Source organism: Geotrypetes seraphini, chromosome 4, assembly GCF_902459505.1.
Source record: "Geotrypetes seraphini chromosome 4, aGeoSer1.1, whole genome shotgun sequence".
NCBI lineage: Eukaryota > Metazoa > Chordata > Amphibia > Gymnophiona > Dermophiidae > Geotrypetes > Geotrypetes seraphini.
In genome coordinates, this window is record NC_047087.1 from 202,592,144 (window position 1) to 202,607,081 (window position 14,938).

Here is a 14,938-nt window from a genome sequence, read left to right on the forward strand (position 1 = left end):
GCACCAAAGCCTCAGAAAACTGAGCTTATAACCAAAAATAAGAAAAACTAAGCAGAGCAGATCAGAAACATCTCTGCACAGTTTGCTTGCAGAAGGAAAAACGGAAGGGGGCACTACATTCCACTGGCAATGTGGGAGGTGCTGAAAGTTGTGAGTAACGTACTTCTGCAAAATCTGGTACATGGGAATGGATTGATCACCTAATGTATGGACTTCTGAGTAGATGGAACAGACCTTATTTATTTATTTATTCATTCAATTTTCTATACCATTTTCACAGAAGAGAGCTCAGTACGGTTTACATGGATTTATTCAGGTATTCAAGCATTTTTCCCTGTCTGTCCTGGTGATGTACCTGGGACAAGGGGGGATTAATTGACTTACCCAGGGTCACAAGGAGCAAAGTGGGGTTTGAACCCACAACCTCAGGGTGCTGAGTCTGTAGCTTTAACCACTGTGTCACACTCTCCCCTTACAGGAAGGTAAACTAAAAACACCAAAACACCAAACCTCCCAGTCAAAAACAAAATCAGTTCGTATTATGTCTATCTCGTCCCTATCTCTTGAGTTAACTTAGATTCCTTTATCTTTTAGAAGTGAATGCCATGCATATTAGAGACCAACTCTTTTAAATATATACATCTATATTTCAGTCTCCGTAATGTCAGCACTGTATCCAGGTGCTCATGTATTTGGACATTACTGAATTAGCATCGTGTATTCTCTAGGAAGGTGCATCTTTGCAACATTGCATAGTAAGTGTGTATGAATTCTAGGACTAGTGTGCTAATATGCAGATGACTTTTACAGCTTATTTACAGTATATACAAGCCTGAAACTTGTTCACTGATATGTATATTCTCTCTAAGGACGGCTGTGTGTTAAGGTGAAGAGAATAAATTACTCTCACCAAATCTTGCCGAGTGCCTCCATGTGGTGACTTCATTGTATAACATACAGACCAAATTTCATCCAGGGAATACGACATATGAAAGGAAACATTAAAATTCAAGTTGCCTATAATAGAAAGGGCTCACTCTCAGCCTTATCATTAGGGCTAATGAAGGCTGCAGTGATAGTGCAGACACTTAAAGCAAAGATAACCCTGGATCAGAACTGTCCATGGACCCACTCCAGAAAGACAGAACAAGATTCATAAGAAAAAAAATAATAAACAGGAATAATTATAGTTTTGGGTGGATCCCTGACAATAAATGGACAGACTGCTAATTTTATGCTATAAATACTACATCTAATATAATAAAACGCTAAGCGTGCATGCGCACTCTACCACCGTGTTGCCTGATCTATAGTTCCGTGGTTGGCAGAGTGCACATGCGCGCATACATGGGTCCCTCTCTCGCAGGTGATGTGCGGTCTTGCCGGCTCCGTCTCCCTTACACTTCACGGCCGACGTTTGCAACACGGAGGTAGGGAACACGTCAGTGACTCCCCCCTCTTCCCCTCACTCCGTCTAACACAGCGGTCTCGGCAGCGACTCCCCCCTCCCTTCCTCAAACTGGCCGGCAGCGCTGGACTCCTTGCTCTCCACCTCTCAAGCTGCGGTGTCAGCTCCTCTCACGAGCCTGCACCAGCGTCGGAGAAGGCTTCCGATGCTGGCGGGGATCGTGAGAGGAGACGCCGCCGGCACTTTTAAACTTAAAAAAAAACCTTCGGCCGCAAAAGGCCAGCCCGTGGGAAGGGAAGGGGGGCCAAAAAAGAACAGGACTCCAGCTACAGGAACGCAGGCTAGACCATGGGAGGGGAAGGTGGAGGGGCCGAACGGAGCAGGCCAGATTGCGTTAAGAGAAGGGAGGGGCCGAATGGAGCAGGACAGCTCGCGGTAAGAGAAGGGAATGGGGGTGGGGAAAATGCTGCTACTGCTTCACAGGGACCTGGAGGGGAAGGGAAATACTGCTGCTGCTTCTGCAAAGGAAAGTGGGGGGGGAGAGAGAAGGGAATGGGGGTGGGGGAAAATGCTGCTACTATTTCACATGGAGAGGAAGGGAAATACCGCTGCTGCTTCTGCAAAGGAAAGTGTGTGGGGGGGGGGAGGAGGGAAATGCTGTTGCTGCTGCACAGAGAAATGAGGTAAACATGCTGCTGCACAGGGAAAAGGAGGGAAATAATGACAGACAGCGGGAGGGAGGGAGACAGAAAGAAAGGAAGAAAGACACAGGGGCAGGGAGAGGGACAGAAAGACAGACAGAGAAAGGTGGCCAGGCAGAGAGAGAGACACAGCAGGAGGGAGAGAGACAGAAAGACATATATTCTAGCACCCGTTAATGTAACGGGCTTAATGACTAGAGAGAGACAGAAAGAAATACAGACAGACAAAGGAGGCCAGGGAGAGAGACAGACAGAAATAAAGACAGATAGGGGACAAGAGAGACAGACAAACAAAGGGTGCCAGGGAGAGAGAGAGAGAAAAATAGCAGGAGGGAGAGAGACAGAAAGAAAGAAGAAAGAGACAGGAGCAGGGAGAGAGACATAAATAAACAAAGACAGACAGATATATTCTAGTAAACGTTAATGTAACGGGCTTAAACACTAGTGTTTAAATAAAGAGGGCTTACAAAAAGCATGCCAAAATCTGGAGAAAAAAAGCAACACTATCAATAAGAAAGCTGCAAAAAGCATAAGAACATAAGAGTTGCCATATTGGGACAGACTGAAGTTCCATCAAGTCCGGTATCCTGTTTCTAACAGTGGCCAACCCAAGTCACAAGTACCTGGCAAGATCCCAAGGAGTAAAACCAATTTTATGCCGCTTATCCTAGGAAATTCTCTAGCTAGAAAAAGCAAAGTACTAAGTGATAACATCTTAGGAAAACAGCATGAAGTAGAAAGAGGAAGAGAAAGGAAGAGACACTCCAGAAAAAAAGGTGTTGAAACAGCTGGAACAACTGTAAGTGGCAAAAGATGAGATGCTAGTGGAAGATAAGACAGCTATCAGGAAAACAAAAGTGATATAGGACAGGCCATAAAGTCAAGTGCAGAGGAAGTGCTGAAGACACACCAGGAAATGCTAGGTCAGTGATGTCAAAGTCCTTCCTCTAGGGCCGCAATCCAGTCGGGTTTTCAGGATTTCCCCAATGAATATGAATGAGATCTATTAGCATACAATGAAAGCAGTGCATCCAAATAGATCTCATGCATATTCATTGGGTAAATCCTGAAAACCCGACTGGATTGTGGCCCTCTAGGAGGGACTTTGACACCCTTGTTCTAGGTGATTAAACTTCTGGCCTTTGTGAAAATGGTATATATGCTGGGGTCCAGGAGAGGGAAAATACTGTAGCCCAGATGCTCTAAGCATACCATGCTTTTAATTATTGACACTAAACCAGATGTAACTGAACTCTCAGGACTTTCATAGAGATCAGACTCCACAGGTGACCCTTGAGGTTAATTCCCTCCCGCCCACCCCAAAGTAGAGCTTTTTTTTGGCTCTTCAGCCAATCAGGAACAAGGCATTGCTTTGATAGGATTTTTCTGTTTTCTTTTTTCTTCCAGGTGTAAGTACTTCTGCAACCACAGCATGGCTGGGAAACATCATATTACCAAAGCTGCTGCTAAGGTTACAGCTTCTGACTCTATGCAGACAAAAAATGTTACCCAGGCAGAGGGAGTGGTTCCATGTGCAAGCTGTCTTCAGTTTGAATCCCTCATGAAGGAAGTAAAGGAACTGAGAGAAGAGATGGCAAGACTGAGAAGCATCCATGATAATGGGAGGTACATCAATGAAATGGTTCATGAGGCGTCAAAAGATTTCCAGCAGTGGGAAGAGGAGGCTGTGCTGAGGGAAGACAGCTGGACTCCAACCCTACAAGATTGGTACTGTGACTCCATCCGCCGTTGAACTGAAGAACTGGTATGCTGCCCTGGAAGTGGAGGAGACGAGAGCATCCCAGGGAGAGGAAGGACCAAAGCTTGAAATCCCAAAAATTGCTGGATCCATGATCACTAGGAGATGTAAGGTAATGGTGCTTGCCAATTCCCTTCTGAGGGGTACAGAAACATCCATATACAGACCAGACATGATGTCCCGGGAGGTATACTGTCTGCCTGGTGCCAAAATCCAAGATGTTATGAAGAGATTGCCAAGACTCATCAAGCCTGATGACTATTATCCAATGCTGCTCATCCACGTTGGCACTAATGATACTGCCAGGTACCCCTGCAAATGTATCAAAAGTGGCTTTGTGGCTCTGGGAGAGGAGGTGAAGAAGTCAGGTGCGCAGGTGGCATTCTCGTCCATCCTTCCTGTCGAGACTAATGGCCAGGTCAGAGAAGCACGTATCCTGGAGATAAATGCGTGGCTACATGGATGGTGTTGACGAGAACGTTTTGGCTTCCTGGACCATGGGATGATTTTCCAAGGGCTGCTGAGCTGAGATGGTATACATCTATCAAAGAAGGGAAGAAGTGTCTTTGGTGGCAGGCTAGCTAATCTACTGAAGAGGGTTTTAAACTGGAAGTAATGAGGTAGGGTGATCAAAGCTCTTGGCTGAGTATAAGACCAGTGACATAGTAAAGGGGGGGAGGGATGCCCTGGGCACCATGTTGGTGGGGGCACGACACCCCTCCTCCTCTCTCTGCTCCCCAGCCTCTTCCCATTCCTCCCCTCCATGCATGCACCCCCTTTCCCTTTCGACCGCAAGCTTACCTTCGAAGCTCACACCGACCTTCTGGTCAAAAAAGGCTTCGCCACCTTATGGAAGCTAAGATCCATCAGAAAATACTTTGACGCCCCCTCATTCCGCCTACTTGTGCAATCCTCCATCTTAAGTCTAATCGACTACTGCAACATCATCTATCTGGGATCTTTCAAAAAAACCACACAAAGATTGCGAATCATTGAAAACACGGCAATCCGACTGATCTTCGGACTAAAAAAATGGGAACACATAACTCCCTATTACCACAAACTTCACTGGCTACCCCTGGAAGCAAGAGTGCTATTCAAGTTCGCCTGTTTCTGCTACAAATCCATCCTTGGCTCGGCCCCCCTTTACTTAGTACCCCATTTTATCCTAGACCGCCCATCCAAACTCACACATAGAACCCACCTGTTTAGCAGCTACCCTACCCTAAGGACCTGCCGTTACAAAAGATATCTAAATAGAACTCTTGCCTTCCAAGCAGGTCAGCACAATAACTGGCTGGCCCACATCATCTCACGCACTTCATCCTACTTAAACTTCAGGAAAACTACTAAAAACTAATCGTTTCACCCGATTCATACCCTAAGACCCCTATGCCCATCCTGGCCCCTTCTATCTCACCATGTCCTTTACGCAGTTTGTCTTGACCTTCTTCCCTGTACCATTTTTTTCATTGCCATAATTGTACCCATCTTTGCTGACTGTACCATCCTTTGCCGATTGCACCACTGTTCGCTGATTATTCCATTTTTTCTCTCTGTTTGTACCATTTTTTTTCTCTGCCACCTATTTTCTCTGATTGTAACATTGTACCATTTTCGCTGATTGTCCAGCCCTTCTTCGTTGTAAACCGCCTCGAACTACTATGGCTTTGGCAATATATAAGAAATAAAATTATTATTATTATTACCTCATACCTTGTACCTCTTTGCGACCTTTCAGTTCTCCCGCTGACGTCACTTCTGAGTGCCGTGCATAGGAAGAGCCACCAGGGTCACGAGGAGCATGTTGTTGACTGTCGGGAGCAACAATTTCAACTAGAGGTATGGGGGAAGGGAAGGGGGTGCACAGCAGCAGGCAGGAGCAGGTAAGAAGTGGGGGGCATGAGGAGGAAGTGATGTCACCGGGAGTGATGGTAGCTTGAAATCGTTGCTCCTCCGAATCGCGCTAGAATTATAGCTTTATTTCTGCAGTGAGAGAGCAGTATTTTTCGCTCTTTTGATATTATCGAGTGGAAAACTTGCGGGGTGAGGATGGCAACTAAGAAGGGGCAAGCCAATTTGAAAACTTATGCATATCAGCCGCCGGACATTTCTGAGGCTTGTGAGGTCGGCGAACTGCAACGCGATCAGGACGTTAACTTGTTGAGTGCGGAGTCCTCCGCTCTAGCGTCTGATGCTCGTCCGGCCACATGTGGGGAAATGCGCTCATGGATGGCTGATTTAAAATCTACAATGCTCTCAATCCAAAGTTCCCTACAATCGGAGGTGACTAAGATCAGGCAATCGGTGCAAGACATGGGGGCTCGGTTACATGAATTCAAAGAACGGGTGATTGATCACGATACAGATCTTGTGGCCCTACAAACGCGTTGTGCTCATCTTGAACGCAGACAGGAGGATTTTCAGATTCGTTTGGAAGATGGAGAGAATCGCAGCCGACGGAATAATGTGCGGGCCTGAGGAGTCCCTGAATCATTGGCTGCTACAGAGTTACAGGCTCATTTATCAGATATCTGTACACGCTTTCTTCAAGCAGCTGACCCAGGGGCTCATATACCAGTGATGGACTTTGAGAGGGTTCATCAAGCTCTGGGTCCCCGGGTGGGTGATCGGCCCCGGGATGTGGTAGCTTGTTTTTCTCGCTACCCGGTTAAAGCCCAAGTCCTTCAAGCCGCTCGAAAAGTGGGGCATATAACTTGGGAAAATTCCAAAGTGGAACTGTTTGCGGATCTGTCATCGATTACTCTCCGGAAACGTCGGGACTTTCGGGAGGTTACTCGCTGTTTACAATCCCATGCCATTAGCTATCGGTGGCTTTTTCCTTTTGGCCTTTCCTTTCAAGTAGCTTCTCAACAGCATAGAGTAACCTTAGTGGAGGAAGCCGTTATAATATTGCGAGAAGCTCAACTTTATTCACCTCTGGAAGAGCCGGCTGCATCATCTGGAACTGGTGCTTCATCGCAACGCTGGAAGCGAATTCCTACCAATAGCAAGCGGCTACAGCGGCGGTCTGGTTCGGAGCAGGGTTCGGCTTCTGGACTTACCTGAATTCTTGTGCTGGTTTGTTCATTGGCTGAAAGACTTGGAGTATATTTCTCTAGTTTGGCTGGTCCCTTTTGATTGCTTTTAGAGTATATGGCACCTTCTCTTATCATCTATTGTATGACTAGCGTGATTTGGGGTTTGCTGGGATGTCACTTTCTCTTTCAGCCCAAAATATTGAGGGCCTTTGGTTTGTTAGGGGTTGGGGGGAATGGGGGGTTGGGGAGAGGAGTGGGGAAAGGGTCTTTCTTTTTTTTTTTGCTGTATATTAATGCGGGGTTTGCTATGCTTGGTTGTGATGGGTTGTTTGCTGGGAGTATGGTTGTGTGCGGGTATGTTGGTATGAATGGCTCCTAACGGTATCTGTTTCTTTACTTTAAATGTACGGGGTTTGAATGTACCTCAAAAGAGGCAATTGCTTTTTAAAGAGGCTGACAGGTTGAAGGCTGGAGTGGGTTTCTTCCAGGAGACCCATCTTAAACCTCAATATGAGTCGCTTTTGAAACATCCTCGTTATCCCCATATTTATTTTGCTTCGAATGTAGAGGGGTCTAAAAAACATGGTGTAGGGATTTTATTTGCTAAGCATCTTGATCCACAGGTTAAACAAGTGGTACGTGACCCGGAAGGTCGTTATCTTATTTTGAAAGTGGAGCTTCAGCAGGTGATATAGACTTTGTGTAATCTTTATGCTCCCAATTCAGAGCAAAAAGCTTTTTTGGAGTCTCTGGATCTTGTGTTGCGAGGGGTAGTAGAGGGCCCTTTGTTAGTAGGGGGGATTTTAATTTGACTTATGATATTGGGTTGGATAATTCGACACAGTTGATTCAATATGGAAAACCTGATAGAAAGCAATTGCACTCTTTCTTTACGTCCTGGGCTTTGATTGATCCTTGGAGACATCTATATCCTACCACCAAAGATTATACTTATTTTTCAGCAGTGCATGATTCGTATTCTCGTATTGATTTTTGGGGGATTGATAAGGGTTTACTTTCCCAGGTATCTGATGTTTCTATAGCTCCGCGGGTGTGGTCGGATCATGCCTCGGTACACTTTGTTTTGCACCCTCATATGGCTCCTTTTGGACGGTGGTTTTGGCGACTTTGTGATGGTTTATTAGCGGATCCTATAATAGTGTTCCGGATAGAACAGAGCCTTAGGGATTATATTCAGTTTAACACTAGTGATGAGATATCTTCTTTGATATTTTGGGAAAGTATGAAGGCAGTCTTACGTGGCCATATTATTTCTATTGGGGTTCATAGACAGCGGGAACGTGGGCGAAAACAGGAAGCCTTACGACAACAATTGAATTATTTAGAACAAATGCATAAGCGGAATCTTTCTGCTACTTTGTTGACTCGTTTAAAGTGCGAAAAGATCTTCAGGTGATGCAGTTAGATGAATTGTCGGAACAATTACAATCGGTTCAACAGAAGCATTTTGAACATGGTAATCGGACGAGCCATCAGTTGGCTTACAAGTTGAAGGCCAAAAAATTGAGAAATGTGATTACTATGGTGCGAGCCCCTGATGGTTCTGCTTGCTATATTCCGGAATCTATTGCTGGTGCTTTCCTTTCATTTTATCAACATCTTTATACCCCTGAGCATATTGTATCTCAGGTTCAAATTGATAATTATTTGGCTCAGGTGCAGCTCCCTGAATTGACACCTGAAGAAGCAGAACAATTGTCTGCTCCTATTTTAGAAGATGAAACTCAGTGGGCGATCTCTACTTTAGCTTATGGGAAAGCACCTGGACTAGATGGCTTCACAAATCGATTTTATAAATGTTTTTGGCATTTACTTGTGGGCCCCCTTACTCGGGCTTTTAATAGTCTGGATTCGGGTATGGAGCTGCCTTATTTATGGAGATTAGTGGGAATAACGCTTATCTTGAAACCTGGTAAAGATTCTGCGCAATGTGGATCGTATCGTCCAATCTCATTGCTAGATACCGACTATAAGATCTTTACAAAAATTTTGGCTCGTAGGTTGCAATGTTATATGCCTCATTTAGTACATGATGACCAGGCGGGTTTCATTGAAGGGAGACAAACTTTTGATAATATCCGTAGATTGCTTCATTTGATTTGGTTTGTACAGCGTGAGAAATTGCCAGCCTTGCTTCTGAGTGTAGATGCCGAAAAGGCTTTTGATAGGGTGTCTTGGCCATTTTTGTTGAGCACTTTATCAGCTATGGGTGTTGGAGGGAAATTTTTTACTTGGATTCAGATTCTCTATACAAAGCCTTTAGCAGCTCTTCGTATTAATGGGAGTTATACGGATACTTTTCAGTTAGCCCGAGGAACCAGACAAGGCTGTGCGCTTTCGCCGTTACTTTTTGCGTTGGCTATGGAGCCTTTAGCTTCTCATGTTCGTGCCCAGCACTCTATTCATGGGATGATATGTGATGGGCTTTCTACTAAGTTGCTGATGTTTGCTGATGATGTTATTTTCACGATAATCAATCCACGTATTTCCCTTTCGGGGATTATAAATGAATTGACTTGTTATGGTGCAGTTTCAGGTTTTTGTACTAATATGGATAAGTCAGAGATATTAAATTTGTCAGTGCACCCTAGAGATTGTGTTTTTTTGAAGGCTAAATATCCTTTTAAATGGGCATTTAAATTTCTCTGTTATTTGGGAATTAATGTACCAGCACAGCTTTGTTCTTTATTTGATGTTAATTATCCGCCACTTTTGCAATCCCTTTGGGCTGATTTGGATAGATGGGAGAATACTTCTTTATCTTGGTATGGTCGTATTCAAAGTGTGAAAATGTTAGTTTTACCGAAATTACTCTATCTTTTTCAAGCTTTGCCAATTCCTTTGTCTGCTGCTTTCTTTCGTGGGGTGGCCAGAAAAATTTTTAAATATATTTGGAAGAGTCGACCCCCGCAGGTACCAAGGAGTGTGTTGCATCAATTTCGAACTCAGGGGGGCATGGCGGTACCTTGCCTGCGGCGTTATTATGTGGCAGCTCAATTGAAATCTTTTTTAGCTTGGTGTAAAGACAGATCAAAGAGCTGGGTTCGCTTGGAAAAAATTTTGGGTTCTGAAGAAATTTGTCGGGTGCTCCCTTGGTTATCAGTGGGAGAGGCTCGACAACTACTTAAAGGGGCTAACCCTTTTTTGCACCATACGTTTGTGGTGTGGGTCCGGACGCGCATTCGTTTTTTTTCTTCTCGACTGTATTTTCGTAGCACCCCGTTGTGGATGGCGTCGGGTTTTGCACCTGGAAAAATTGATCGTCGCTTCCGTGTTTGGGCCCAACAGGGTCTTATGGATTTGGGGGATTTTGTGGAAGACGGCCGATTGATATCATTTACAGATTTGAGGGAAGCTTATGATCTACCGTTGACTGATCATTTTCACTATCGTCAGGTGATGGATTTTATTGGTCGCAGGGCTCTTAGTGATCTTTGTTTGGAGGAAACCACCCTGGAGTGGGCGATTATGGGTAGTAGTGGTAGGGGGTGTATTTCTAGATTTTATAAAGCCCTTATTCAACAACAGGCTCCCCCGGTTAAATATTTATCTCTTTGGGAGGGACTCTTGCGCCCAGTGCCGCCGACTGTTAATTGGGAGTGGGTGTTTAGTAGCCTGCTTTGTGTTTCTATAGCTAGCTCTTTGGTGGAAAATGGATACAAGATGCTTTATCATTGGTACCTTACACCCCAGCGTCTTCATCTTATGTATCCTCAAGTATCTAACTTATGTTGGAGACATTGTGGTCAGTTGGGTACCTTTCTTCACATTTGGTGGGACTGCCCGAGGGTGGTACCATATTGGGATATGGTTTTTGAGCTATTGTCTGATATTTTATGCATCACGCTTACTCGATCTATGGGTAGTGCTCTTTTATATCTCCCCTTGGTTCCATTGACTGCTAATGCCCATAAATTAGCTTGTTTTATTTTTACTGCTGCTCGACTTTTATTGGCAGCTTATTGGAAACAGTCTTTTCCTCCAGGTCGGACTCACTTATTACGAAAAGTAGATTTTATTTTTCGTATGTCTAAACTGACGGCATTGACAAAGACTCGTCTTACTCCCTTTTTAAAGGTTTGGAATCCCTATATTCGGTGGTTTGAAAGTCCCTCATGACCTATGGTTAGCTATATTTTTGTTATTATTATTTGTAAACCTCTTGTATAGCTTTTAGATATGTTATGTTTTTGACCCTGGGGTGGGATGGGAGGGGGGGGGGTTGGTTTTGATGGATGTGATTTTGTGCATTTTACTGAAGAGTTACGGTACAACTTTAGATTTTCTGTTCTCTATTTGGATTTGGGGGAGAGGGGTTGGGGAGAGTGTGTTTTTTTGTGAATCTTTGGATTTAAATTTGCTATGCCTCTGAGTTTTTGTATTGTATTCTGAAAACCTTTTCAATAAACAAATTAAAAAAAAAAAAAAAAAGAAGTGGGGGGCATGTGGGGAAGGCACAGGGGAGTGCGAGGGAGGGGTGCCACTACCCAGGGCACCTCTCACCCTTGCTATGCCACTGTATAAGCCCTTAGGTAAATAAATCACTGAATACCTCTAGAATGGGATACGGATGGGAAATGGGGCAATGTCCTGAAAGCAGTATATATTAATGCTCAAAGTATGGGAAACAAGATTCTGGATCTAGAAGATGTGATGGAAGAAGATGAGTTGGGTATAGTGACGATCACAGACACGTGGTTCACAGGGAACCATGACTAGGATGTAGATATACCGGGCTATAATTGGTTCAGGAAAGACAGGGTAGGAAGAAAAGGAAGGGGAGTAGCGTTGTATATTAAAGATCATATTAAAGCTACACAATTGCAGATCTGCAGGGCAAGGAAGAGGCACTGTGGATCAATTTGGAAAGAGGGAATGGTGAAAATATTTACATTGGTGTGATATACAGGCCTCCTTCACAGATGGAAGAAGTGGACAGACATTCAGAATGTATCTAAAAAAGGGGAAGTTTAGATGATTTTAACATGCTGGATATTGATTGGGGTGTCCCTATTGTGGGGTCTTCTAGAAGTAGGGAGATTCTGGATTCTCTACAAGGAGAACTGTTCCAGCAGTTGGTAATGGAACCCACACGGGATGGGGTCATACTGGAACCAGAGAATGGTGAAGTTTCTGGAATTCTGTGGATTAAAGGACCGGAGGCAACATGGATTCACTAGAGGTAGGTCTTGTCAGACAAATCTGATCAATTTCTTTGACTGGGTGACCAGAGAATTGGATAGAAGATTTGCGCTAGATGTAGTGTATTTAGATTTTAGCAATGCCTTTGACGGTGTTCCACACAGACGTCTAAAAAATAACTGAGTGCCCTCGGGATGGGTCCCAAACTGACGGGCTGGGTCAAAAACTGGTTGAGTGAATGACGACAGAGGGTAGTGGTCAATGGAGATCGCTCTGCAGAAAGGGATGTTACCAGTGGTGTGCCTCAAGTTTGGGAGCACCATTTGAATCCTCTAACCAAGGCCAGTGCACTCTGAGCCAAGTTTTGCATTAGTGGCACCCGTCCTCCCACCTGCCAACATTAGCTGCCTTCCAGCCAGCTCCCCTGTCCTCACACCTGCATACCCTTATTCACCCTGACTCATCCCAGGGGTACTGGGGATGACAGAGACAGGAGTGATCTTTAGTTGCTTCTGTCCTGGCAGCTGCTTTGGAACCACATTAGGATCAGTAATGAAATGAAAGGGAGAATAATGAGGTGGGTAGGTGGACAAAATAGGAGACTGACGAGGTCACTGGTTGGATACCAGATAATTCATGATCATCATGGACAGGGAAAGAGAGTCCTGAGTTTACTTCCATTGTATTCAACTGAGGTAAAATCAGGACTAGCTCAATCTATCCCTGTGCCTGAAGCCATCTGGATTAGCTGTTTTAGCTCCTACATCAGCCCTCAGGTGCAAAATTCAGCCCCCTCTACTACCTGCATTCCCAGTACATCCCTTTTCTCTTCCATCCACTATCTGCCACCCACGCAACCAGTATCACCCCTTTCCCATATATCATCACCCTTTCATTTTTCCCTCCCTTCATTCCACCCCTCTCTCCCATCCATTCAGCATTACCCCCTTCTTTCTTCTCATCCACCTGTATAGCATTGGCTCTTCTCCCCAAGCATCACCCCAGCTCTCTTCCCTTCCCCCAGGTCCAGCATCACCTTCTCTCTTCCCTCCCCTCTCCCCTTCTAGCATCCCCCTTTCTCTCCCACCCACCAGTTCAGCATCATCCCTTCTCTCTTCCCTCCCCACCTGTCCAGCATTTCCCTTCAAAGTTTAAACCTTCCTCCCTCCTGCTGCAACCTCCACCGCTGCTGTCCCACTGTGCCTATGGCAGCAATCAAGCTGCAGTAATAAATGTCAGGGAGCCTTTGAGACCACGTGTTCACAAAAGTAATGCTGGTCTTGTTTCCTCTGATGTGTATGGAATGTATCATAGAGGCCAGGATCAGCAGGGCCTTTGTGAGCACATGGACTCAAAGACTCCTGGCGATTGCCGAAGTGGTGGCATCAGGAGCAACTGGTAGGGCATGCTGGTATCCTTTATGTAGTGCACTCCACCACCTCAAGTCAATGCCTCACTGGCTTTCTGTTAAAACCAGCTCTGCCTCAAGCTAAGTTTAAAATCATTTCATTATACTTTTAATGTATTACACAGAAGTTTTGAATTTCCTTAAACCTTTGAATTGCAGGAAGCTTTGGATTTGTGCAGGATTGTGAATGTGATTATGAATGAAGGGTGAAAATTTTTTAAATCATAAGATAAAAGAAAAAAAAAAGGATTATTAAATCATTTGAAATTAAGAATTCAAAGTTGGCTTTTGGAGCTGTGATTATGCTATATCCAAATGTTAATATTACGGTGGACAATATCAACATTTCTTATGATTACTTCTAAAATCTGATAGCTCTCTCAAAAACATGTATGACTCCCTTAATGTTTAATTGTGTATTAAATACATTCAATTGCCAGAGGTAGCTCTGTTGAGTATATTGCAAGTAATGAAGATGCACTCTAGGCAGAAATTTCAGAGACTAAGCACATCTCAAACATACTCTGGCTCAGTCATGAGATTCATGTCTCTCATGGATGCCAAAATGAACCCGTTTGGAGATATTATCCCATGTGCACATCTTCTATGAATATAGATCTCAGCACTAGTGTGCAATCTTTATTTATTCAATTTTTTATACTGTTCATGAATGGGAGTTCAGAACGGTTTACATGAATGTATTTAGGTACTCAAGCATTTTTCCCTCTCTGTCCCGGCGGGCTCACAATCTGTCTAATGTACCTGGGGCACTGGGGGGATTAAGTGACTTGCCCAGGTTGTGCTCTTTCTCCTAGATCCTGGAGTGCCTCTTATTTGATACACTATCTAAAGCTCATGACCAACCAGCACCTTCCCCCATACCTGTGTTAGTTCCTCACTGAAGAGGTGCAGCTGGAGCCCCAGAGCAGTGGTAGTGCACGTTCAGCCACTTGCTGTCACGACGGTACCAGACCCGGGTCTCTTCAGACTGCGTGGTACGAGGTCGGCCCTGCCCGTCGATGTACTGCGTCAGGCGGATGTACGCAATGCAAGCAGCATCTTCACCAATGACATGCACATGCGGGTTCAGTATGGTGGTGTGGATGGGTTTGCTGTTTTTGGACAACACTAGTGGAAAGGAAAAATTAAGAGTCAACAGAGATGTGGCGAAAGGTACTCACAGCTCAAATGGGCGATCCATCCCCCTTCAGTTCTCCAGTTCTTTCATTTCATCATGAGCAAAGTATTATGGTTGCTGTGTTAGTTTAACTGAATATGTAGCAACAAAGATCAACAAACTCGTTTTAGATAATATCTACTTACTAATTCCATACATCTATAACTAGCTTTTGAGAGTTAGGCTTCCTTCATTATGTCAGAGAGACAGCACTCACATTGGGTTTAAACTGTTCAAAGTCAGTTAGGCTTGAGGTAGTCTACATATATCAATAAGGTGCA

At 44.5% G+C, this 14,938-nt stretch overlaps 1 protein-coding gene across 19 annotated transcripts in view; it reads right to left on the reverse strand.

Moving 5' to 3' along the window:
- The window catches only part of CAMK2G (calcium/calmodulin dependent protein kinase II gamma), a 543,897-nt gene that overhangs the window by 9,011 nt on the left and 519,948 nt on the right, over positions 1-14,938 (reverse strand). For all 19 annotated transcript variants that reach the window (XM_033940484.1, XM_033940503.1, XM_033940486.1 and 16 more), the window contains one exon: positions 14,363-14,608. In XM_033940484.1, coding sequence (XP_033796375.1) covers positions 14,376-14,608 — 233 coding nt within the window. In that variant the 3' untranslated portion in view covers positions 14,363-14,375. The remainder of the gene's footprint in view (positions 1-14,362; positions 14,609-14,938) is intronic.